Source organism: Neomonachus schauinslandi, chromosome 7, assembly GCF_002201575.2.
Source record: "Neomonachus schauinslandi chromosome 7, ASM220157v2, whole genome shotgun sequence".
Taxonomy (NCBI): Eukaryota; Metazoa; Chordata; class Mammalia; order Carnivora; family Phocidae; genus Neomonachus; species Neomonachus schauinslandi.
Genome location: NC_058409.1, coordinates 123,987,611 through 124,011,714, shown reverse-complemented (window position 1 = coordinate 124,011,714; position 24,104 = coordinate 123,987,611). Strand labels below are relative to the sequence as shown.

The 24,104-nt window shown below is 41.5% G+C and overlaps 1 protein-coding gene across 1 annotated transcript in view; it reads left to right on the top strand.

The window, feature by feature from the left end:
* RAI14 (retinoic acid induced 14) overlaps window positions 1–24,104 on the top strand; it is a 138,227-nt gene that overhangs the window by 99,708 nt on the left and 14,415 nt on the right. Inside the window, 10 exon segments of the mRNA XM_021700474.1 lie at window positions 3,302–3,390; window positions 13,339–13,403; window positions 16,985–17,042; window positions 17,777–17,847; window positions 19,499–19,605; window positions 20,347–20,525; window positions 20,795–20,823; window positions 21,886–21,930; window positions 21,933–21,974; window positions 23,099–23,185. Of these exon segments, the coding sequence (XP_021556149.1) occupies window positions 3,302–3,390; window positions 13,339–13,403; window positions 16,985–17,042; window positions 17,777–17,847; window positions 19,499–19,605; window positions 20,347–20,525; window positions 20,795–20,823; window positions 21,886–21,930; window positions 21,933–21,974; window positions 23,099–23,185 (772 nt within the window).

Genomic DNA, 24,104 nt, shown 5'->3' with positions numbered 1-24,104 from the left:
CTTTGTGTGCATTTCCTGGAAATATATAATCAGAATGATGATACATAGTGGAATTCCTTGTCTGTCTGGAAAAATGAATTAGAAACTTCTGGCTAAAATGATCAATTCTTCCCTTTTCTGCTTTTCATGCTCATCCCCTTTCTCTGAGAAACACCTTGAAATCATATATTTGAGTCACAATAATTAAGAATGATTTTACCAGCTAAAAACATTATGCAGTATAAAAGTATAAGCATGAATATCTGTCCTCATAATCTGCTATTTCTAATTATTTGTACTTGGTTCATTTTATCTGTAACAGGGGTGAGTGCTGAAATTTTAGGTCAAATATATGAAGATAAAATTGTGGAAGGACTCTCATTATTCTGTTTTCTCAGTAGAACCCAATATTCTGCAGGAGAAGAGATGGAGGGAAAAAGTTATTCCCTGATCCAAACTGTAATGCGAGAGGGTAAACGAAGCCACACACACACACAACTTATTAAAGTATATGCAGTGAAACCTTAACTAACTGGAGCCCTCAATAAAATGTGTTATAGCCATCAAAGATGGGTTGATAGAAGGGCTTTTATTTATTTTTTAATTTTTTAAAAAGATTTTATTTATTTATTTGACAGACACAGCGAGAGAGGGAACACAAGCAGGGGGAGTGGGAGAGGGAGAAGCTGCGAGCAGGGTGCCCGATGTGGGACTCGATCCCAGGACCCTGGGATCATGACCTGAGCCGAAGGCAGACGCTTAACAACTGAGCCACCCAGGTGCCCCGAAGGGCTTTTATTTTTAAAAGAAATGTCTAAGAAAGGTTCTATCATAGGATTGGATTTTGAACCCAACTTCCTAACTCCTTAGTTCTTCTGCCTTGTTAGAATTCTTGTTGTTACAATTCTTGTTAATGTTCTAAATAAAGATCCTGAAAGCCTACATCCATAGAATAGCATTGCACATTTGTCAGACTCCATCTATCAGTGTACAGCAGTGACTTACAATAATGCTTCCTTATCATGTGTGTCTGCAATTTCAACCCCCGGAAATACTGTGTGCAACCCAGAGACACTCCAAGAAGCCTCAGAGTAGAAAAAATACAAATAATACATGCACTGAGGGGTTAGTAACTAGAAGGGAAACCTGGAGTGCTTTCTGGTGTGCTAGCAGGAGATACAAGGAGGGCTTTTGGGTCTCTGGCCATGTTCTGTTTCCTTATATGAAGATAAAATGGGTATGTTCCATTTGTGGAAATTGAGCAGGCTATATAATTGTGATATGTGAAGTTTTCTTTATATATGTTGTACTTTAACCAGAAGTTATATATCTATATACATGTATATATATATAGTCTGTGTGTGCGTGCGCGCACGTGCACGCATGCTAATTACTAATCCTGGTACTTTTATCTTTGGCATAGGATAGGGCTGTCTTGTCCAGATAGTTTTGATTTAGTTCTCCCCTGGTCATAGGAGATGGCAGAGTGAACGTCTTAGAAGCAAACACACAGACATTAAGAAAAGAAGATAAATATTAATGAATATTAGGGCTTAATAATCTGGGGCATTTAGATTAATAGCCTTGAGGGCAGAGATCAATAATTGAGGCTCATAGTGGTGACTTCATGTCCTCAAGGGCAATTAAATTATGTAACATACACTGTTACTAATGCTGAAAAAATTTTAGAGACCTTCCAGCCAGATCAGTTAAAAGAGACTCTTTGGTGCTTAAAGGTGAACTTCACTTACTGTAAATTAGGTTAGCCCAACAATGCTGAAAGCAAAGGTAATATTATACTGCCTTTATGGAGGTCCTTTTAGTTGAGTTGTATTTAACCAGAAATTCCATTTAAACAAGTTACCACGTTTCCAAGTCACTCCGTATGATCAAAGTTTGACCGTACTGTGGAATCACCCACAAAGTCAATGTGGCTGTAAGGAAACATGACACATAAATGGATGCACAAAGGCAGAAATAGTTGGTGTGATTAGAGCCAATTAAGCTAAAATAACAGAAGGTTGTTAGAGCTGGAGGAAATATCAGATATCATCTGACGCAATCCCCACACTTTACAATAAAGGAAATTTAGGCTCAGAGAGGTAAGTTGACTTCCCAAAGATACAGAGCTAAGGTATGGCTGATTTGCAACTAGACCTGACGTGTCCTCCTTTGCTGATCTGTCCACCTTCACTCAGCCTCATGCTTCAGAGCAGAGGTGTGGGGTCAAGATGACTGGGGTTTGAACTGGTGTAGGTCTTGGATTTGCTATTTGGGTGTGACCCTGGACCCCAGTTATAGGTCCTGTCCTGTGAAAAAAATATAACCTGGGTGTTAATTCACAGGTAGGATGCCGCATGGCAAGTATCCTGAGAAAGTAACTCCCACAAATAGAACTGAGGCAGGGGAAGAAGTGGAAGGCTCATTAACCTCCCTCTATAGGAAGGAGACCTTCCCAAGGTTTTTGGCCTTCTCAGCCTCTGGGCCTGAATGCCCAGTGGAATTGTGCTTTACTTCTGTCCACAGAAGTGCCCTTCACCCTTGGGATCCCCAGGGATGGTTGGTATGGCATTTGGAAGTCATCCCTTCATTTAATGGCAAGTCCATACATGCTGAGCATGGTTTGATCTCCCAAGTGTCAGTGAATACTGGAGCCCAACTGTGGGCTTTCCTTGATGCTGTTTGCACCTGACCGGGTATAGACACCGGCCATCTAATGGAGACAGTGATAGGATTCACCTCCAAAGGCTGTTACGAGAATGAAAAGAGATGATGTATAAAAGTGAGAAGATGGCTGGCACACACTAGCCACTAACAAAAGTTGTGTACAACTACCGTTACTCTGCTACAACACAACAGTGCATTTGACACTGATGTTGTCCAAGAACCGTGACCGGTGTTTGACTTAGACTTCTCTTTATGGAGTAAGTTACTTAGAAATAATGGCTTTGGTGAAAGCCCTAGACAACAGAAAAAAATTGATAAATTATTATTTAGGAATTGAATCTAATTTGGACACTGTTGTTTCTTAAAGAGATGAATAATGTAGTTGAATCTTACCTCTTTCAAGCCTGGTCTGTGGGTTGGAAAACCTAAGATCTAGCTCCCATACTCTACTACTTAATAAAAAGTGTCAGTGAGCAAATTATCAGACCACTTGGAGCCTCAGCTTCCTCATCTTTAAAGCGAGTTTGCTAATAATACCTCCTCAGGTCGTGGAGCTCAAGTGAGAGAAAGTGTACGTGAAAAGGCAAAAAGTATTGTTGGAGATGAACTCCAAAGAGTGGAAATCTTAAGGCAATTGTGTTTACCTCTTTTTCAGCTTTCATCTTGCTGCTACGAAAGGGCATGTGGAGTGCCTCAGGGTCATGGTGACACATGGCGTGGACGTGACTGCCCAAGATACTGCCGGTATGTGGTCTTTATTTCTTAAGTCAACAGGCCAGCACACGAGTAGGTATCACAAAGGTGAGACATATTCATTGTGGAAAATTTCCGGTCTACAGATACACCAAAAGAAGAACCTAGAATCACCGCTAATGACTAGGCTCTGCCGTGATTTCATCCTTTGTGCCTTTACAAGTGTTTTCATCATGTATGTGGTCAGTCAACTAGAAACTGTATGCTTCTTCTTCCATATTTACTATTTTCTAAGACTATATGTATGGACCAGGCAATATTTCTTAATTTTTGTTTTTACGAATCATCGTATGAGGTGATGAAATGCAGTGTGTTGTTTAGGAGCTCATTTTGTCAGCCAGCTGAGATGAGCTCTGTAGACAGAAGCCATGATCTTCATCTGGACCAGCTGCCCATGGTTCCCACCCCTTATCGTGCTTCAGTGCATCTGAGTCACCTGGGAACTGGAGGGAGGGGGAGGGAGGGAGAGAATGGAAGGAAAAGAATAAACAGTATAGACACATACAACCCTCACACATCTGTACCATGCTCTGTCTTCTGAGATTCAGATTCCATTGTCTGAAGGTTGCCAGCCAACTGGCATTTTTTATAAAGCTCCCCAGGTGATTCTAATGTGAAGCCAGTGTTGATAGATGACGAACAAGGCAAACGGAGAGAGAAGAAAGTGTAGTCCTATCTTTTATGAACATTGTTCTACAGGAAGGAGTCCCTGGGGTCTCCAGCTAGGGGTTCTGCCCCTGCTGGCCAGACCAAAGCAATTACTGATGGCTTTTCATTTCTCTGTTGTACTTCAGAACCTATGCCTTCTACAAGGCTTTTGTTAGTTTTTACTGGAATATGAAATCAGTCTATTCCATAGTCTTTATCTAGGCTTTGCATTAATCCATGAAGGATCCCTTTTCCAACCCCCAACACATTGGCCACCTCAGAGTAGTTGTCTTGGACAGGGGAGGTCAGTCAGGTATTGTGAGAATGCTGTTAATACTCAAAATATGGTTGGAGGACCTTGTTTCAGAATTATTTTCAAAAAGTCTGTGGCATTATTTTTTTAAATCTCAGGGTTAGGGGATCTTTATCCTTTGAGAACAGATTTGTTTTTTTAGGACAGGCCAAAAGCCACTTGAAGTTAAGTCAGATAACTGAGGTATCAAACTGGTAAAACCATTTTTGGTCAAAAATAGAGAGTGATTGAAGTAACAGAATGCTTTTCCTGAGCAGTACCACAGAAAGCTCCAAAAAAAAAAAAAAAATACTTTGAGAAATGTCAATACCTATGGAAGAATGGTTTCCTTAAGTGACTACCTTAAGGGAAATACTAATTTATGTTGCACTGATTAAAGTCATCCTTAATCCCAAGACCTAGTTATTTTGCTTGTTTTTAAAAGTTTGTCATTACCTTAAAAGTCATACCACATACAGGCAAGGGCAGTACGATTGGCTAAAATACCCTTGATGAGAAGTATGTCATCATAAGTAGATGGAGTTTTCTGTCTAAGAAAGTCCTAATCTAAAGGAATTAGCTTAGAGTGAATAAATTAGATCTATAATACAGATTCATTTCATTGCATTTGATGTTAAGAAATAGATTAGTCAGGGTCCTGAGATCAAGCCCCATATCGGGCTCCATGCTCAGCGCATAGTCTGCTTAAGACTCTCTCGCTCTCTCCCTCTCCCACCCCGTGCACGTGTTCGCTTGCGTGCCCTGTCTCTCAAATAAAGAAATAAATCTTTAACAAAAGAAATATATTAGTCAGGAGTCTAGTTATCTCTATCATAACCAAATATCTCTTCCCCTCTGTCTTTTTGTTATAGGGAAAAATATGTTTCTCTGATGCTCATTGTAGAAAATTAAAGAAATACAGAAAACTATAGAGAAGCTAACCAGTGCTTCTACTCTTTTTTTTTTTGGTAAGATTTTATTTATTTATTTGAGAGAGAGAGAGAGTGCAAGCAGGAGGAGGGGCAGAGGGAGAGGGAGAGAATCCTTAAGCAGATTCCCGGCTGAGCGTGGAACCCATTGTGGGGCTCAATCCTAGGACCCTGAGATCATGACCTGAGTCAAAACCGAGAGTCGGATGCTTAACCAACTGACTGAGCCACCCAGGCATCCCTTACCAATGCTTCTACTCTTAAGAAGAAAAGGAAACTTTTACTATTTTGCTACATTTCCTTCCAGATTTTCCCTGGCAGAGTTTTATATAGTTGAGATCACATTACATAATAAAGTCTACAGACTGCCTTCTTTTTTTTTTTTTTTTTTTATGTTCCACTAGTATCATTTCGGACACTTAAAGCTCTAAGGTTTTTGTGCCGCATGACACATTGGGTAGAGTCTGTATTTCCTACCAGAGCCCTAACTCAGTTTTTAAGAGTCTGATGAAGTGTTGGGCCTTGAGACCTGGACACCCCAGTGTAGCGCCCAGTGCCTTGATGACTGAGATGACACCACCCTCCAAGAAGCAACACCGGAGGGGACACTGCAGACTCATCCTAGCTGCTCTCTGTGCCGGTCTGTGGGCACTGCCACACTCCATGTTTTTTTTTAACCCTGATTGAAATTGGTGGACTCCACAGCACTATGTGGGCCCAGAACATTGTCCAAACATTCAATGACGTAAAAATGTCTTAGAGCCACCGGTCACTTCCCTCCCCACTAACATTTTTTAGCAGTGAGGGTAGCACTTTGGTCTTCGGGCTTACTGTTCTACTTTTGTCTGAATGAGGCACTGACTTCTCATCATTTCTTGAAAGCATGCAAAGAGAATGTAGGAACAAAAGAAGGAAAAGGCTGCAAGGAAAATGTGCATAGAGACGTTGGTTGTGTTATTCAGAACAACAACACTCCTTAGATTTTGTCCTTCGCAAAAAAAACCAAGGTAAACGCGATGGCTTTTACTGCCCATGCCTGTGTCCTCCCAGTTGCTTTATCACCTACCCCCATCTTTCTCTCTCACAAGAGCACAGCACAGGGGCATCTGGGTGGCTCAGTTGGTTAAGTGCCTCCCAGGGTCCTGGGATCAAGCCCCGCATCGGGCTCCCTGCTCAGCGGGGTACCTGCTTCTCCCTCTCATCTATGCTCTCTCTCAAATAAATAAATAAAATCTTTAAAGAAGGAAGGAAGGAAAGAAAGAGACAGAGAAAGGAAGAAAGAAAGAAGAAAGGAAGGAAAGGAAGGAAGAAAGAAAGAAAAGCACAATCCATTAGTCACCATGCCTCAGTTGACCATCATTCATCCAAAACATCTTTTATGGTGGTTTAGGGGTGAATTAAATGGCTCAGCTCTTAGAGATGTTGTCTTTTTAGTAAACCTACTTAAATATTGCCACATTGTTACTGAGAAATGGCCAACTTCAATCCAAACACCCACTGAGAACTGGTACAGAAATCTGTTAACCATACATCATACTGCCCTGTAGAATTTTTGGAAAAAAACTGCGTTCAAAATATACTACACTGACAGTTTTTATTAGATTTATCCACCAAGGCAATAGGATGACTGAACTGGTGTAATTTCCTATTTTTAAAACCAGTGACTAGATTTAAAAAGAGGTTTTAAGAAGCAAAGGGCTTCTTAACATCTATTTTTTTTTCACAACTCTCTCTCCACATGAAATGTTTGGAAGTCTGACCAGAGAATTTTTATGGATGCTTTACAAGCACTCTTATGAGCAAATCACTGTCAGAAGATAAGGCCTTGGGTATGATTCCAGTACAACAGTCACTTCATTTTATTTTTTAAAGATTTTATTTATTTATTTATTTGACAGAGACACAGCGAGAGAGGGAACACCAGCAGGGGGAGTGGGAGAGGGAGAAGCAGGCTTCCCGCGGAGCAGGGAGCCTGACGTGGGGCTCGATCCCAGGACCCTGGGATCATGACCTGAGCCAAAGGCAGACGCTTAACAACTGAGCCACCCGGGCGCCCCAGGTCACATCATTTTAGAGGAATGGCCGTTGAGGCTTCAGCGCCATGGTCAGTGTGGGCGTCCCAGGGCCCACGATGCCGTGAGGGCTCCCTGCGTGTGGCTCCTAGATGATCACGATTATCGCTACCTCACCCACAACACCTTTATTATCTTTTACACATGAGATTTTTGAAAAGGTTTCACATCTTTATGTTTTTTACAATCACCAGGCCAGCTGCTTTCATTGTACAAATCAGAAAAAGAAAACCCAAACACTGGTAGAAGCTGATGGCTTACGTTTTTGGTTTTGGCAGTTTCCCCCCCATTCCTTACTTGCCTGTTTGCTGACCACCACACACGGGTGTGTCGTGGTCACGTAGGAAAGCCAGCTCCTAAGCCCACGGCGCCATCTCTGAGCTGGACCTACGTTATTTGTCTAGCATCTTTTATTTTGCTTGCTCTGGTTCTTCACTGACGTAGGGATTGGCATTTCTGTCTGTTTCTTTAGAAAGCACTTCTCCCGGATAAATAGTAAAATTGACTCCTAGGCTTTTTTTCAGAGTGGGGGGTGGTGGTGCCTGCATTTAGCACCGTGGAGGATGAGGCAGGATTGAACAGAAGCATTAACAGAAGATTGAAGAAGACCAAAGAATCTTCTGTTTGTTATCAGGGCTTTTCTGAAGCATCTGCTTTCAGACACCCTCTATTCATGAGTGTATACATTTGACACAATGGGACAGGATACCAAAGTAAGAGTGACTGAAACAAATAGAATTTTCTCTGTCTCAGTTGAAAGCCCCAAATCGGTATGGGAGCTCAGCTCCACACTGTGAGGGATACAGACCTCTGTTGCTCCACCATCCAGGGTGCGGCGGTAGTCCTCATAGCCCAAGGCGGCTTCCCCTGAACCTGCGCCCCAGCAGCTGCAAAGGGGTGGGGCAAGCACAGCCCACGAATGACACACACTTAGATCTCATTGGACAGAGTGTGATCTGTGGCCACACTCGGCTTTCTGGGAAGCTGGGAACTCTGGGCAGCAACGTGTCCAGTTAAAAATATCGAAGGTTTTGTTACACAAGGAGGTAGAGACAGAGATTGGAGGATAATGTGCATTTTGTATCTCACACCCGTATCTTAAATTTTCTCTGATCCCTTTGCACACTTAACCTTCAGAATAAAACGTCTTTTCTCACAGAAGAGAGACTTAGGAGAGTGAGAACTGGGATATGGAAACATCAGAATGCATAGTCCTCAGAAGGAGGAATGCTTGAGAGCCCTTACTTTTCTCTGGGGTTTCTAAGGGCTGGCTTAATTTTTGTTTTGATTTCTAGGTGAACTTCCATTCCTTTATGCCCCCTAATCCCACTCAAATTTGATACCATGTAAAGACACAAAAGGTAATATCTAGCCATCTTAAAACTCAGGCACTTTAGAGAATGGGTAGTTTAAACTGTTAACTGCAAATTACAGCCAATAAAGTGTATTTCATATTTTCATTTAGAACAAAGAAAAATGAAAAAACGATTGTATGATTTGTCGTACTTTACTTGCTGTTGACTTGTGTATGGGTGGTCAGAAAGGTCAACCGTATACAGCCATCAGCATAACCTGGCCATAAAAATACTTCCGATGGTACACACACACACAAACAAGTCTTTTAATTCCATATGGAATGCTATACAAATCTACACTGGGGGACTAAGGGGTGATTCCATATCTAATAGTAAAAATAGTGGCTACAAGTATGTCTTTCATACTCGGATCCTCTCCTGGGGATATAACAAGGTAAACGGACCTGTGCCTCAGCAATGAAAATATGGTGAAAAGATGAGGATTACTATGCCTAATGATGTTTAAATATATTTAAAATTATAAATAAGGGGCGCCTGGGTGGCTCAGATGCTTAAGCATCTGCCTTTGGCTCAGGTCATGGTCCCGGGGTCCTGGGATCGAGCCCCGCGTCGGGCTCCCTGCTCCGCGGGGGGCCTGCTTCTCCCTCTCCCGCTCCCCCTGCTTGTGTTCCCTCTCTCGCTGTGTCTCTCTCTCCGTCAAATAAATAAATAAAATCTTTAAAAACAAATAAAAAATAAATAAAACTAGAACCAAATTTATACTTTTATTGTTTAAATATAGTCCGCATTCTGAAACTCTAACTTTTAAGAAAATATTTTAAATCTTACCTAGTTATTATTCTCTTTATTTTTCTAAATGTTTCTATATTATCTAAAACCGTGATTTTTTCAGACTTTGGCCTTGTTAGCCCTATCTCTGTCTTCTGACTTCATTAGTTTCAGAGTTTTTCACATACACTTGAAGAGTACATCAATAATTCCTCTATTAGTTAATTCTCCATTTTATAATCCTGTGATCGTAAAGAATTGAATAAAGGGTTATTGTCTGAGATAATGGGGGGCGGGGAGAAGGTGTTCCATGGCAAGAATGGCTGGGCCATCCTTTTTACTTTTTTTTTTTTTTTTTTTTAAAGATTTTATTTATTTATTTGAGACAGAGAGAATGAGAGACAGAGAGCATGAGAGGGAGGAGGGTCAGAGGGAGAAGCAGACTCCCCGCTGAGCAGGGAGCCCGATGCGGGACTCGATCCCGGGACTCCAGGATCATGACCTGAGCCGAAGGCAGTCGCTTAACCAACTGAGCCACCCAGGCGCCCCATCCTTTTTACTTTTTATTTTTATTTTTTTAAGTCCTCTCTCCACCTAGTGTGGGACTTGAAACTCATGACCCTGAGATCAAGAGTCGTACTTTCTACCGACTGAGCCAGCCAGGTGCCCCTGGGCCATCCTTTTCAGACTTCCTTTCATTAATAGGATTTTTATACTACCTGTAATAGCCCACGATTCTTGACTTATAAATAACACTGGTCTTTTTACTTACAGGCAAAGTTCTGCCAGAATGTACTGAATTAGGGTTGCCGTGTTATTTGCTTTTGGGAAATTGTTTCCTGATATTCCAGACAGATCCACAGCTGAATGGGGGCCAAGAGTGAGAACTGGGATATGGAAACATCAGAATGCATAGTCCCTTTGGGGGCCAGACTTATACACTGTCTCATTACACTGAGAGTCTGTCACTAATATAATGTATTCTCTCCAGAAAATTTTGCATTTGGAAAGAAGATTTTGTTCTAACCTTAGGAGTGAGAGACCTCTTGCTTCAGTGTAATGTCCAGGGAATGATGTATTATTTGGATTTTGAGACTATTTGAATGGGAAATACTGTCGTTCTCCTGGTTTAGGAAAACGTCGCATAGGGCCAGGGAATAAAAGAATTGTGTTTCCTTTAGAAACACAGTACTTACTTCCAGGTATGACTAGAACACTTGGAGTGCAATGAAGCCCTGTTGTTTATTTTATGCTGAGTTGTTTAAACCTCCCTACTATCTTGTCTCTGGAGAATTGTGTCTTTTTCCAATGGGTGCTCTTTATGTAGAACAGCTTTTGTCCACCGCATAGACGAAAGCTAACGCACTGCATACATGACATAAACAATCTTCTACTTACAATCGGGATGGCTTCCAAAAGTTCATCTGTAAGGCATTTGTTTAGAACTCGGAATGTGTTTGTCCTTAGAAACACTGGTACAGATGATAGTTGGGGGCGAGGCTAGCCCACCGAAGCCTATTTCATGCATACTGTAACCGAACTCATACTATGATGTAGTATACATCCTGGAAGGAGGGGTTCTCATGCAGTAAAAGGAGGATGAGGATGAGGAAGGTTGGCAATGGAGACCCTTGGAAACAGGAAGACAAACCTCTTCTCTTCCTCATCCTCCCCATGTGGGAGAGGTTGGAGGGATTCCTGCCTCTCAGTGTTCTGCACCACCTAAACAACCCCCCCCTCACGGATGCCCTTAGAATCCTGTAGTTCAGCTGGTCTCAGAAAAGAAGGAATCTGATCTTCTGACCTCACACGTGCTTCTGTACAGCTCACTGGGGTCTTAAACCCTCTAATTTGTGAGTATGTATTTCCTACTCCAATAATTAAAGATTTATAGTCAGTGGGTGCCTGGGTGGCTCAGTCGGTTAAGCGTCTGCCTTTGGCTCAGGTCATGATCTCCACGTGCTGGTATGGAGCCCTGCATCGGGCTCCCTGCTTAGCGGGGAGTCTGCTTCTCCCTCTGCCCCCCCCCCCCCCCCCCACTCATGTGAGCACATGTGTGCGCACTCTCTCTCTTAAATAAAATCTTAAAAAAAAAAAAAAAGATTTATTAATTTGACAGAGAGAGACACAGCGAGAGAGGGAACACAAGCAGGGGAAGTGGGAGAGGGAGAAGCAGGCTTCCCGAGGAGCAGGGAGCCCGATGCGGGGCTCGATCCCAGGACCCTGGGATCATGACCTGAGCTGAAGGCGGACGCTTAATGACTGAGCCACTCAGGCGCCCCATGAAGACTATTTCAAAAAGGAGAAATGATATTTGGAGACTGGACCACCATATAAAAGAAATTGTTGTCTCTAAGCCCCATGGTTCTCCCCAGGGGTGATTTTGCCCCCAAGGAATATCTGGCAACATCTGGAGACATTTCTGATCATCACAAATGGACATATAATGGGTAGAGGCCAGAGGTACTGCTTATTACCCTAAAATGCATAGGACAACCTCCCTCCCCTCAACACACACAGCTTAAAGAATCAATAGCGCTGAGGCTGAGAAACCATTTTTGAAGCATGTCCCAAAGTATGGGTTGTTTACAGGTGTTACATTGGGCGTATCTTGGCCAAAAAGTTTGGAAAATGGAGGATTTAAGAGTTGACTATGTGTGCTGGGTTGGCTAACAGTGGTAATTTTGGTTCTTCCCCGCAAACCTCCTCCCCAGACATTTGGAATGAGCTATACCTTCTAATTCAAATTAACAAGTGTGTATTAAGAACCTACTAGGCATCATCAGTGCTGGACTAGAGACACAGCAGGGAAAGAGTCTGAATTTCCCGTCCTCAATGAGTTCATAGTCTAGTCGGGAAAGAAAAACATGATCTCCATAGATGTGTGTGTTGTGTGGAGGGGCTGGGGTGGGAAGGGAGTGTGGGAAGGTGCTCAGTGCTGTGAAGAACAGAAATGAAGCAGGGAGTAAGGATTAAAAAGGTGGCCGAGGAATGGGAATTTTAAAAGGGGAGGTTAGGGGATACCGCATTTCAAAGCACCCTTACAGCGGCATCTGAGATGAGCGAGTAAGCCGTGTGGTGATCCGGAGGGAGAGATTCCAGGCTCAGCGCAGAGCAGCTGGGAAGGGCCTCGGGTGGGAGCCTGCTGGGCTGGTAGCCAGGCCTTCTGCCTGGAGGCTGCCCCTCAGCCCCTCTTCCATAGAAATTCTGTAGGCCCATTAGGCAGTGGGGAGAGTTGGGTCCAGCACGAGCACTTCCTAAAGCTGACCGCTGAGGTATCGGAGTGCCTCCTGTTGGAGTCACGTTCTATGAAGGGAATATAAAGAAATGCCACTTAAATAGTGTATTACTGGTTTTACAACTCTTTCCCTTCTTCCACAGAAGGATTTTGAATATCTGAAAACTCAAGGTAATTTCCATGCAGGGGCTGGAGCACATTTGGAGGAGAGGGAAATGAAAGGTCCAAAACCGGGATTTAAGTGTGTGGGTGTTCAGAATGTTCTCGCCTGGCCCACGGGCGGCCTCTCTTGGGTTCCTGGGCCTGTGGTAGTCGAAGCCTCGTGTGGCTGATGTGGATGCAGGGCATTTGGCGTACATACTGACAGTTGCAGAGCTGAGCTGCATGTCTTGAGTCACCTGCAAGCTTCTAGCTAAGATTTCATGGCACCCCAAGAGAAACGGCCCTTGGAGTAGACCCCGAATATTACCCAGCGGGCAGGATGCTCTGTGTTCTCGGCTCTTTTGTCACTGAACTTTACAGATAAGAAGCTGAGGTCTTCCCCTAAAGAGGAACAATCTCGTCTTTGTTGGAGAACAGTTTATTTCCTCATAGTTGTCTTCCTTACAGAGATAAGAAAGGGATTTAAAACGTGTGGCCTTTTTTTCCCAAAACTTTTTTTTTTCACTCCATTTAGGACACAGTGCTTTACACCTCGCAGCCAAGAACAGCCACCATGAATGCATCCGGAAGCTCCTTCAGGTAACATGGAACAACCTAAAATGATGTCAAAATTTAAGAGTACCCTTATCTGTGAAAGAACAAACACACGCATGCTCCTTTAAATACCATCCCAGAAACTGCATTTCCTAAGAGGCATCATTCTTTAAATGATACCAAGGAGAAGATTATTTCCATAGCAGTTGCGCTGGTAAGGGAAGAGGATCCTAATCAGAATTTGGAGTGTCTTCCTGGGATCCAGCCTTTTTCTCTCCTTCATTCAGCTCCTTATTTTCTTTCCTGAAAGGCTTGTATCCTTTACGTAGTCAATTTTAAAAACTTTTTCCATGCTGTTGGAGATCCTTATGATACAGGATCTCCAGTATCCTAATATTCTCTCCTTCTGTCATTGGGAGAACACAGCTCTTACTGAGAAACAGAATTTTAACCGCTATTTCCTCATATGTAACTTTTAATGAGCTTTTAGTTCTTGGTTTTTGTTTAGGTTCTTGGTTTTATTCTTTATAATTTCAAGCCAACTTCCGGGTTTGCTAACCTTGCCCTCTTATAATGCTCATGTAGGGGGACGACCTCTGTAAATCCTTAAAGATGAATATTTAATGAACTCCCGATAGCAGTCCATACCGTAACACCCAGCTGTTGCCAGTCAGAATGCAAGCCGGTGGTTTTCAGGAACGGCACAGAGCAATAAAATCCGCGCTTGGCAGACTGTTCTGTTGTGCTGCTGCCTCAGCCTTCACGAGCAAGCGCTGTGTGTGACTGGCATCTTGCTTTAATTTGGCTTTGCAATTCTAATGCAGAAATGTGGTCACATTCTTCAACTTGTCGTGCTCTGTTGATCACACAGCTTCTTGTCTTCCATTACATGATGTAAGGTACCACCAATGCCGGGAATGCATAACCTTAACAGGTCTTTGAAGTGAAATTCAAGAAAAATAGATCAACATCTGTGATTATTATTATTATGTTTTTTATTATGAGGCATCTCTCTGAAAACGGTTAAGATAGAACTTCTCTGCCTTCTCTGAGACCCGGCACTCTGGATAAATGACAAATCACTGACTTGTCCCAGTATCCTGCCTCCATACCCTTGGCCTTCCCTTCATTTTTTCTTTAACTTATTTGTATTTTAAATCTCCATTCCCAGTCTGGCTTGGTTATCCAGACTTTGCATCTGGCTCTAATTTTCAGGAAGAATGAACTTGACAAGCTGGAAATCCTCATGGGCAAGGACCAGATATTCTAGCCTCTAATGTAATTTTATATCTGGTTATGCAAATGGATTGGTTTTTCTCTGGAATCTTTGAAGCCTTTAAACACTTCCTTGTGCTATTCTAAAATTAGGCCAAAGCATGGTAAGTCGTAACTTGATCTCCATTCTTCTTACCACTGACGGGCAGACAGACATTTCACTCTAACATTGCCTGTTCTTGCCTCTAACTTGCAAACTTGCTGTTCTTCTTTCTGAATAGTTGCTAAAACCTGAGGCTTTGATGTCCTACGAATGGGTTGCTTTCCTTGGGTCCTGGACCTCTCTAGCCAATTCTTCACTTGTGTCTTGGCATCCCCTGCCCTCTGTGTTGGGACTCTTGTTATCTCCTGCCTTCCCTTACCCTCTGTACTTAATCCACTGTAGGCTCTCTAGGCCTTTGTTCTTACTGTCTGCTGGAGAGACTTCTCTTCTCCAGTGGCTACCATTTTAAAGTTCTGCCTCCTCAAGGCAATGAGCACAAAGAGTCTTGTGAGATTCTTCAAATTCAAATGAACTCTCTCCCTCCCCCAAGAGCCCGCTAGGCCCCCCTGCTTTTAACAAGTGCCCCGTGGGCACCATGCACTGTGTCAAGCATTGAATATATGCTCACGAACAGAGAACAGAGCAGCCCCTATCCTGATGGAGCTGGCCATCTTGTAAACAAATCCGCAAATACACATTACATATTGCGTAACATCATGAAGAAAACTAACAGAGACCTGAGAGAGAGGAGTGTGGGGTGGATATTCAGGGAAGGCCTCCTGGAGGAGGTGATATTTAAGCTAAAAATGATGGAAAGAGCCAAGGGGAAAACATCTCAAGCAGAGAGAAGAGCAAGTTACAGAGGGCCTCCGGTAGGAAAGGCTCTAGTTAGGGAGGAAAGAAAGCCTGGGGCAAAACGAGTGAGGAGGAGAAAGAAGGACATGGGGTGCCGGCCTATGTGGCATAATAGGCAGACTGTAACTCCTCTAAGCACAGCGTGGAACTGTGGAGGGCTTTAAAGGAAGGACTGATCTTCAGTTTTAAAAGATCACTCTAGTCCTAGAGAGAATAGGGGCAAAAGCAGAGCTGTGGAGACCACTGGGAGGCAGCCACAGCTTGTCTGGGTGAGAAGGTGCTGGCTTAGCTGACGGGGTGATCATGGGGAAAGAGAGAGTAGAGCAGGTGTATTTAGGACACAGAATTGACAGGACATGGTGGCGGAGGGGAAGGAGAAGAAATCAGAGATGGCCCAGTGATCTTTGGCTAGTTGGCTAGTTGGGTGATGGTGCTGTTGACAAAGACAGGGAAGCGTCAGGGAGAGGAGACCAGAAGTCTGGGCTGGGCTGCGTTTGAGGTGCCTACAGGGAGCGGGACTGTGAACTAGGCAATGGGTTATCCAGCCTGGCACTCAGAGATGGTGTCTGTTGTGTACAGAGAGGAACGTGGGCTCTAGCCCAGCACATCTGGGTTTGAATCCTGGCTCTGCCACTTCCTGTGACTTGAGTAAATTATTAACTTCTTTGTACCTCAGTTTCCTCAAACGATGGTGGGAGTGATAATAGTATCTATCTAGGGTTGTGAGGAGCCTTAAAACAATATTTTGAAGAGTGCCTGGCACGTGATAGCTAATAGGCACTATTGTGGTGGTTATTGTTAAGATTTCCATTTGAGAGTCATTAGCCTCTTGGTGGGTGTGGATGAGATCACCAAGGAAGAGAGCGGCGAGGAACCCCAAGGTTCTGTTTGGCTAACGGAGGGGGAGTGGCCAGAGCAGGGGCCGGGAAAGCAGGCTAGTGTGGAGCCGGAAGGAAGGAATGTTTGGAGAAGCCGGTGGATTGCTGTCGGGGGGGGGGACACAGATGTTTGTTGTTGTGGGAAACATGAAGGTTGTTGGTGACCGACTAGGGCCGTCTGTGGAGTCTGGAGGACAGCACGCAGCTGCACTGGGTTTGGAAGTGAATGGAAAGCGAGGAAGCCTGGATTGCACGTGGGCCGTTCTCGACAGAAAGTTGGTTTTGTGAAGAGGGATAGAGAATTGGGGCAGGAAATGGGGGGAAAGATGAGATCAAGGTGAGAACTCCTAGAGCGTGTGTGTTAGCTGGTGGGGATGATCTGCTGGTGATGGGGTGCTAGTGTGAGAGAGAGGACAGGACAGCCGAAGCAACAAAGAGGTGACCTCTTGCCTGGGTCACCATTACTTGGAAATGAGTCCGCCCCCCCCCCCCCCCCGTCGGCCCCGGAGCACAGCAATCGGGGCTTACTCCTATTTAAACTCCTCCTAATAAGATACATCATAACCTTGCAGGAAAAGGATGAACTAAACAGAACTGAATTTTATTATGTGTATTTATTTATTTTTGTCTTCTAGTCTAAATGCCCAGCCGAAAGCGTTGACAGTTCTGGGAAAACAGCTTTACATTATGCAGGTGACTTTCAGTATCTTATTTATCTGCTGCCACAAGAAATACTAAATTTTCCTTTTCTTCATGCAAGCCATGATCTTTCCTCATTCAAGCCATTTTATTTCTGATGCTGTTGTCTGTCATCATTCCTAGAATTTCCATTTCCCTCAGTTTGCAAAACGTGTGGAGTTTTATCAAAGAACACATCTAGAATTCATCAGTTGTGCCAGACAACCAGTAAAAATTGTCGTGGTTATTGTATTTTAATTAATGTAAGCTTCTTATTTAAGAGGCACTCATAAGCATTTGCAGATTTCATGTGATGTTTGATACAGACTTTTTTGATTTGGGGCTCAAAAGAAACCCCAATTTTATTTATCAGTGTTCTGTTTTACTGGCTGTTTTTATCTCACACAACTCCAAGTAATAGGACGCTGACACCGAACTCAGGAATGATGAGATTTATAAATTCCTGTTAGTGCTCGTTGTGGACAAGCTAAGTCCTTACAAAATGCTAAACCAAGTATTTGTATAAGGGCAACTGGCAGCCACTGGCTTTAGGTCTGGAAACATCAAAATTTAATAGTAATTGAAAACGCCTTACTTAAAACCTTCCTGATACCATTGCTCTTCAGTGCAACTAGAGTAACATACGCAAACTGGGTGGGACGCGAACTTCCCATGTCCTGAACGTGTTTGACATCCCTGCTTGTGTGAACAGCGTTGTGATGGGCTGTGGTGTTTGCTTCCTTCCCCAGCGGCACAAGGCTGCCTTCCAGCCGTGCAGGCTCTTTGCGAGCACAAAAGCCCCATAAACCTCAAGGATTTGGTGAGTATCGGGCGGCTACTAGATGGACACTGGTTTCTAGAGCGCTCTGGGCTACTCCCGAAAGTCACGAAGACATTTAGAGACCTAAGCATTTGGCAAGACTAGTGATTTCCAACCTGGGTCCTCTTCTGCCAAATGGATTCAAGTATTCTCTCCACTGGTCCCTGAACCATTAACAAGACATTTTGCAACATGCACTTCCTGATGTGTATATTTGTTTCTGAGCTTGTCTGCCATCAACCTAAATATTAATAAGGCTGACTTTCTTGATTTTTAGAAATAAGATGTAAGTCTAAATTGAAGTTCTATTATTTCTGTTCTTTCCCATGTATCATCTTGGGTACTCTTGATTAGGGTTTCTCAACTTTGAAGACTGCTTCTAGACTATTTTAACCTTGCTGGACTATTTTGAGAGTAAATATACATGCCATTCAGTCCTGGTTTACAAAGTTAAATTTCCTGCCATAGGATGGGAATTGACATGCATATGCATTGTACCTAACGGGGATATTGTTAAGTGAGTTTATAGAATCTGAGGACGAATTCCCACTCCCTGAATCTCAGTGCTTTATAACCAGAAAGTATTATAACTTCACAGAGATAACGTTTTAGAAATGTGTCTGAAATTCTATTTTAAATGGAGACTCAATCTTTAAGCAGTAATTATATTTTTTTAAGTCCTCATGTTAAATCATTGGCTATATTGTAATTTATTTTTTCCTTTGCCTCTTTGAATACATCTACCTTAAAAATTACTATCAACCCCATTTGTGAGGAATGTTCAAGGAAAAAGCAGAACAAAAACTTCTCTTTATGGTTTGTATCATTTGAGTTAGGACCTCTTCACCCTAAGATTGTGGAAATAGTCACCTGTATATTCTTCTGGTATTTTTTCTTGTTTTCTGTTGTAAATAATGTTTAAATTCTTAATTTCCTTACATGATTTGTATGAGTTGGGATCTCATTTTCTTTCTCTCTCTTTTTTTTTTTTTTTGCCTTTTTTTTTTTTTTAAATTTTATTTTCAGTTTTTTTAAAAAACAGTTTTTCATTTTTTTTAGGTTTTTTTTTACGGTGTTTTAACTTCTTTTTTTTTTTTTTTTTTTTTTAAGGAATGCCAATTGTCATCTTAAATCATTCTTTCCATTGATCTTTTATCTAGTCAGGTGTCAGGAATAGACAGACTCTTAATTTCTGTTCTGTTTTGGCACCTGTCAGGTTATGAAAGCATTCACTCTCTGAGAAGGGAATAGCAGAATGAATGGTAGGAAGCATGTGGTTCGCTTGGAAGAAGCTGCCACCACCACCTGTGGAAACAAGTCCTTCATTTCTCCAGAGCCATCTCCTCAATAAACATGATATACTTGCCTTGAGTCTTTACATATTTGGTGTTGCCTTCTCTCTCACATCATTGCCAGACTGAGTGATGGTCACTGAAGGAACAAGTAGCCCAAGAGGCCGAGGTTCTGAGGAAAAGCTAACAGTTGGTGCAGCTCCGTAAGAAGAGCTGTGCTGAGATGTAACGGTACACAGTTGGGATGCAAACTGTCATGGTGGCAGGACGGCTCCGGAATAAATGTACAAAGAGCAAGGTCCTTTGCGATTCTGGCCATTTGGTGTCTGAGTTACAATCAATCTGAATTTGTCTCCTAGGATGGGAATATACCACTGCTGCTTGCAGTACAAAATGGCCACAGTGAGGTCTGTCGCTTTCTCCTGGACCACGGAGCAGATGTAAATTCCAGGGACAAAAATGGAAGGTACCACAGAAATAGAAATCATGGGATTTCGGCGCTATCTACATTCTGGGAGTCTAAGAGTCTGTCAAAATAACAAAGCTATCTTTTGGATCGTTTGTTATAAAGTGCTTTTAATTTTTTCATTTTTTGCCTTTTTTTTTTTTTTTTTAAGTAAACTCTGTGCCCAACATGGAGCTCAAACTCATGACCTTGAGATCAAAAGCCGCATATTCTACTGACTGAGCCAGCCAGGCACCCCTCCTGCCTCTTTTGATAATCCAGAATCTGTTTTGACTTAAAATAGTTTTCCCTCAGACCTCAGTCTATGATGAGATTATTGAATACTAAAGTGACTAGGCCATTTCCAGTGGCTTCTCATGCAAAATTAAACAAGAGTAAACATATTGGCTGCTTTTAAAAATAGTCATAATGATGTATAGCTACTTTTAAATGCTTGAGGTGAAAAGAGGACATAATTTATGCCAATCATATTAAATTCCATCATATTTAGAAGATTATGTTTAGAAGATTATGTCTCTGTTATTTGACCTAATAGGGGTTTAATGTTTTGATTTAATCTGAAGTTTAAAAACAAAAATAACCTAATTTCACCTCGCTAGCACTACATTTCAAATTCCTTAGATTAAGTGTATATGTTTAACTGCACTTATCATCTTTTCCTTGTTTTCAAGATAAATGACTTCCCAAGAAAGTGTCTTCCCATTGTCTTAGTACTAATTTGGTGTCTCCTTTTTTCTTTAGAACTGCTCTCATGCTGGCTTGTGAGATCAGGAGCTCTAATATCGTGGAAGCCTTAATTAAAAAGGGTGCAGACCTAAACCTTGTAGATTCTCTTGGACACAATGCCTTACATTATTCCAAACTCTCAGAAAATGCAGGAATTCAAAGCCTTCTATTATCAAAAATCTCTCAGGATTCTGGTATGTGAAAGAAAATAGCCAGTGTTGTTTTAAATTTATCCACTCCATTTTCCCCAAAGGGTAAAGGAATGTGTGCAATATGATCTATTTTGTTATTCCTTTAAACATATTCTTGAAGAAAAATGAAGTGTTAAATATTGTGTTTGTTATGTTATGGGTGTGAGTGTGTGTGTGTATGTGTGTATCCGCCACCAAAAGCCCCAAAGTGGATGTGAGTCATGGTCCTTACAGTTCTGTTTTTTTTTTTTTTTTCACTTTTTCCTCTACAGATTTAAAGACACCAACAAAACCAAAGCAGGTATTTATCTTTGGGGGAGAGAATTTTTTTATCATCATAGCTTGTGGGACTTTGAAAATGTCCTGATTAAACCACTCTGTGGTCCACTAGAAAAGTGACAAAAACTATGTTGAAAATACTTAAGGAGTGAAAAATCTTTAGAATAAATGATTCATTGTTAGAAAATGGTAAAGGTTTTCTTAATGGTTTACCCTGTTGCCAAAGCATGTAACTTAAAAACTTGCTACTTATATATTCATCTTTTTCTGAAATGTACTAATATTTTCTGTCGGTGTAAAAATGTTTGGTTAACTCTGTGAACAAACAACAATATTTTAAATGCTTGTGTATCCCATGGATTATAGACATCCATCCATGGCAGTGTGAGATATTTAATGAACATAAGAGGTTTAGCTTGTCCTTTCATTTTAATTGGAACTTTTCTAAAATGTCGTTAGAGTTACAGAAATTGAGAAGATTGCCCTGTTATTTTGGAGTTTTTCCCTAAAAACATCATCAGTGTTTTTTCCTTTTTTGATGAGATGTATAGTTGACTGTTGTATTTATTTACTTATACATCAAGGTTCTTGAAAAATTGTCATAAACAGGAAATAGTCAATACTGAATTTATTAGGTACTAGCTGGGTTACTTATTTATAATCTTCAGAGATGACATTTCCCCTTGCCCCCATATCAACATTCTTTAAGGAAAGGAGTGAAAATAATGCAAAGGTGGTAGAAATACCACTGCTTTGCATTAAGACAGAAGCTAAACGAGGAATGTATCCTGGGTTCTAAACGGGGGCAGACAGCTCCCCATCCTCCACTTTCCCAATTCTCCACACCAACTTAATCTGGTTTTGTCTTATGTTTTATATTTTCTGGCTATTAAAGCATGGGCTGCTGGAAGAGCACTTGGAGCATGCATATTACTTATTTTTATGTGGGTAGATGTCAGGTCTTGATAAAATAAGAAATGCATGAACAGTTGAGGTTTTTCTCATTTGGTTGATGAAGCTGTTTGTTCAGACTTTACTAACCGAACTAACCCACCTCCGTTCTTTGGACTGTGATAACTTCCAGCATGATCAAGTCTCTAAACTAAGCTCAGAAAGAAGTGGAACTCCAAAAAAAAACGCAAAGCTCCACCACCTCCTATCAGTCCTACCCAGGTAAAGACAAAAGCAAACCAACAGTGAACAAACATACAACATCACCAACAAAAAACCACGATTTTGTCATTTTGTGTTCAGGCCAAAAAGAAATGTTTTAGGATTGACCCTTAAATGCACATTTTTTTTTTCACGTTTATTTTTTTTAAAGATTTTATTTATTTATTTGACAGAGCACTAGAGAGCGAGAGCAAGCAGGAGTGCGGGGAAGAGGGAGAGGGAGAAGCAGGCTCCCTGCCGAGCAGGGGGCCCAATGTGGGCCTCGATCACAGCACCCTGGGATCATGACCTGAGCAGAAGGCAGACACTTAACTGACTGAGCCACCCAGGCACCCATTAAATGCACATTTAAAATTTTCTTTACTGGTTTTCAATTACAGAGGGCGGTATGAAGGATTTTGATTATTAGTATGGAAATAATGTTGATTCTTATTTATTGCAAGGCTGAGGAGTTGAACAGCATCTTTTTTAAAAGCCTCAAGGAAAAAAAATAAAAATAAATAAAAGCTTCACGGAAATTTCTCAAAGTCTTATGACAGAAACTTCTTCCTTAAGTGAAGCTCAGTCTCCTTTTAGTACCTCACATTAATAGCTCACATGAAGGCAGGAAGAATGGGTGGCTGGTGAGGCAGTTAATTGAAAATGAATTTTAGTTGGTTTCTTAAAACACTGCTAAAATATATTTGCCTTTCTAATTACACTGAAGGTTGGCTAATATTAAAAGCAGCTTTCATTTCTGAGCTTATAGTGACTGTTGCCTAGAGGAGGAAGCTCAGATGTCTGTGAAATCTCTCAAGTAGTTGAGAGGAATATCTCCTCTGATAAGTTATGTTAACTATGTGAGCATATTCACTGATAATATTCTTAACATGCCACAGTTTTACAGGTTTTGAAAATTGCTTCTCGTGACTAGAGGAACAGAGTTACTTAGTTATACTCTGCAAGGTTTCAGAAAGTATTTGAGGGGCGACATTAAGTTGAAAATACTCTTGAATTAATTGAGACTAAGGATGGTTACCATTAGATTTATTTGCATTGGTTAAGTAGGTGAATTCTTTGGCACTAGAGCAGAAGAGACTTTGAAGAAGCATTCTTTATCTGTGATTTTCATTTTGTCTTTTAAGTTGAGTGATGTGTCTTCCCCAAGATCAATAACTTCAACACCACTTTCGGGAAAAGAATCCGTGTTTTTTGCCGAACCACCCTTCAAGGTAATTCCTTTCCGTGTTCAATTAATTTTGAATCGTAAGATACATAATAGATATGATTTAAGTGGTACAACGTTGGGCAAAACAAAATAGGCTTCCCAGTGATTGGTTCACAACCTTTTCATTATGAAGCACCCTTCAGTTATTTCTCTTGGCCTGGACTCCACACACAAAGAGTAGAATGAATAAATTACATTCATTAAGTAATAACTAATTTTCTTCCTTTTGAAAAAAAGGGACAAAGATAAGAACTTAACTGATAGCCAGTCTTCTTACTAAATCGAGTTGATATAATGCCAATCAAAAAGAAAGAAATGTTGATTATTCTTTGATGTCTTACTGACAAGTAATTGTATATTTTTAATTAAGGTTTTTTGTAAACTAATATGCATTAATTTTAGAAAATCCATTCTACCTGATTCTCTAGATTTGTTGTTGGAAAGTATTTTAAGAAATGGGGGGACATTTCAATTTACTAACTGTTTACCTAACCATCACTAGGAAATCATGCTTGGAAAGAAAATAAAAATTGTAATTGTTGAAATGAAATTGCAGTGGTATCTATATTGCTTTCCCCCATCTAAGAATTACCAAATATAAATTTTCTTTGAACTTGGATGCACAGTGATCTGAAAAAGATTGTCAACCTGACATTTCTCCCACTTTTAACTAGATTTTATTAATACATTTTTTTTTTAAAGATTGTATTTATTTGCCAGAGAGAGACACAGTGAGAGAGGGAACACAAGCAGAGGGAGCGGGAGAGGGAGAAGCAGGCTTCCTGCTGAGCAGGGAGCCCCATGCGGGGCTCGATCCCAGGACCCTGGGATCATGACCTGAGCCGAAGGCAGACGCTTAACGACTGAGCCACCTAGGCGCCCCTTTATTAATAAATTCTTTTTTTTTTTTTTTTTTTTTTTTT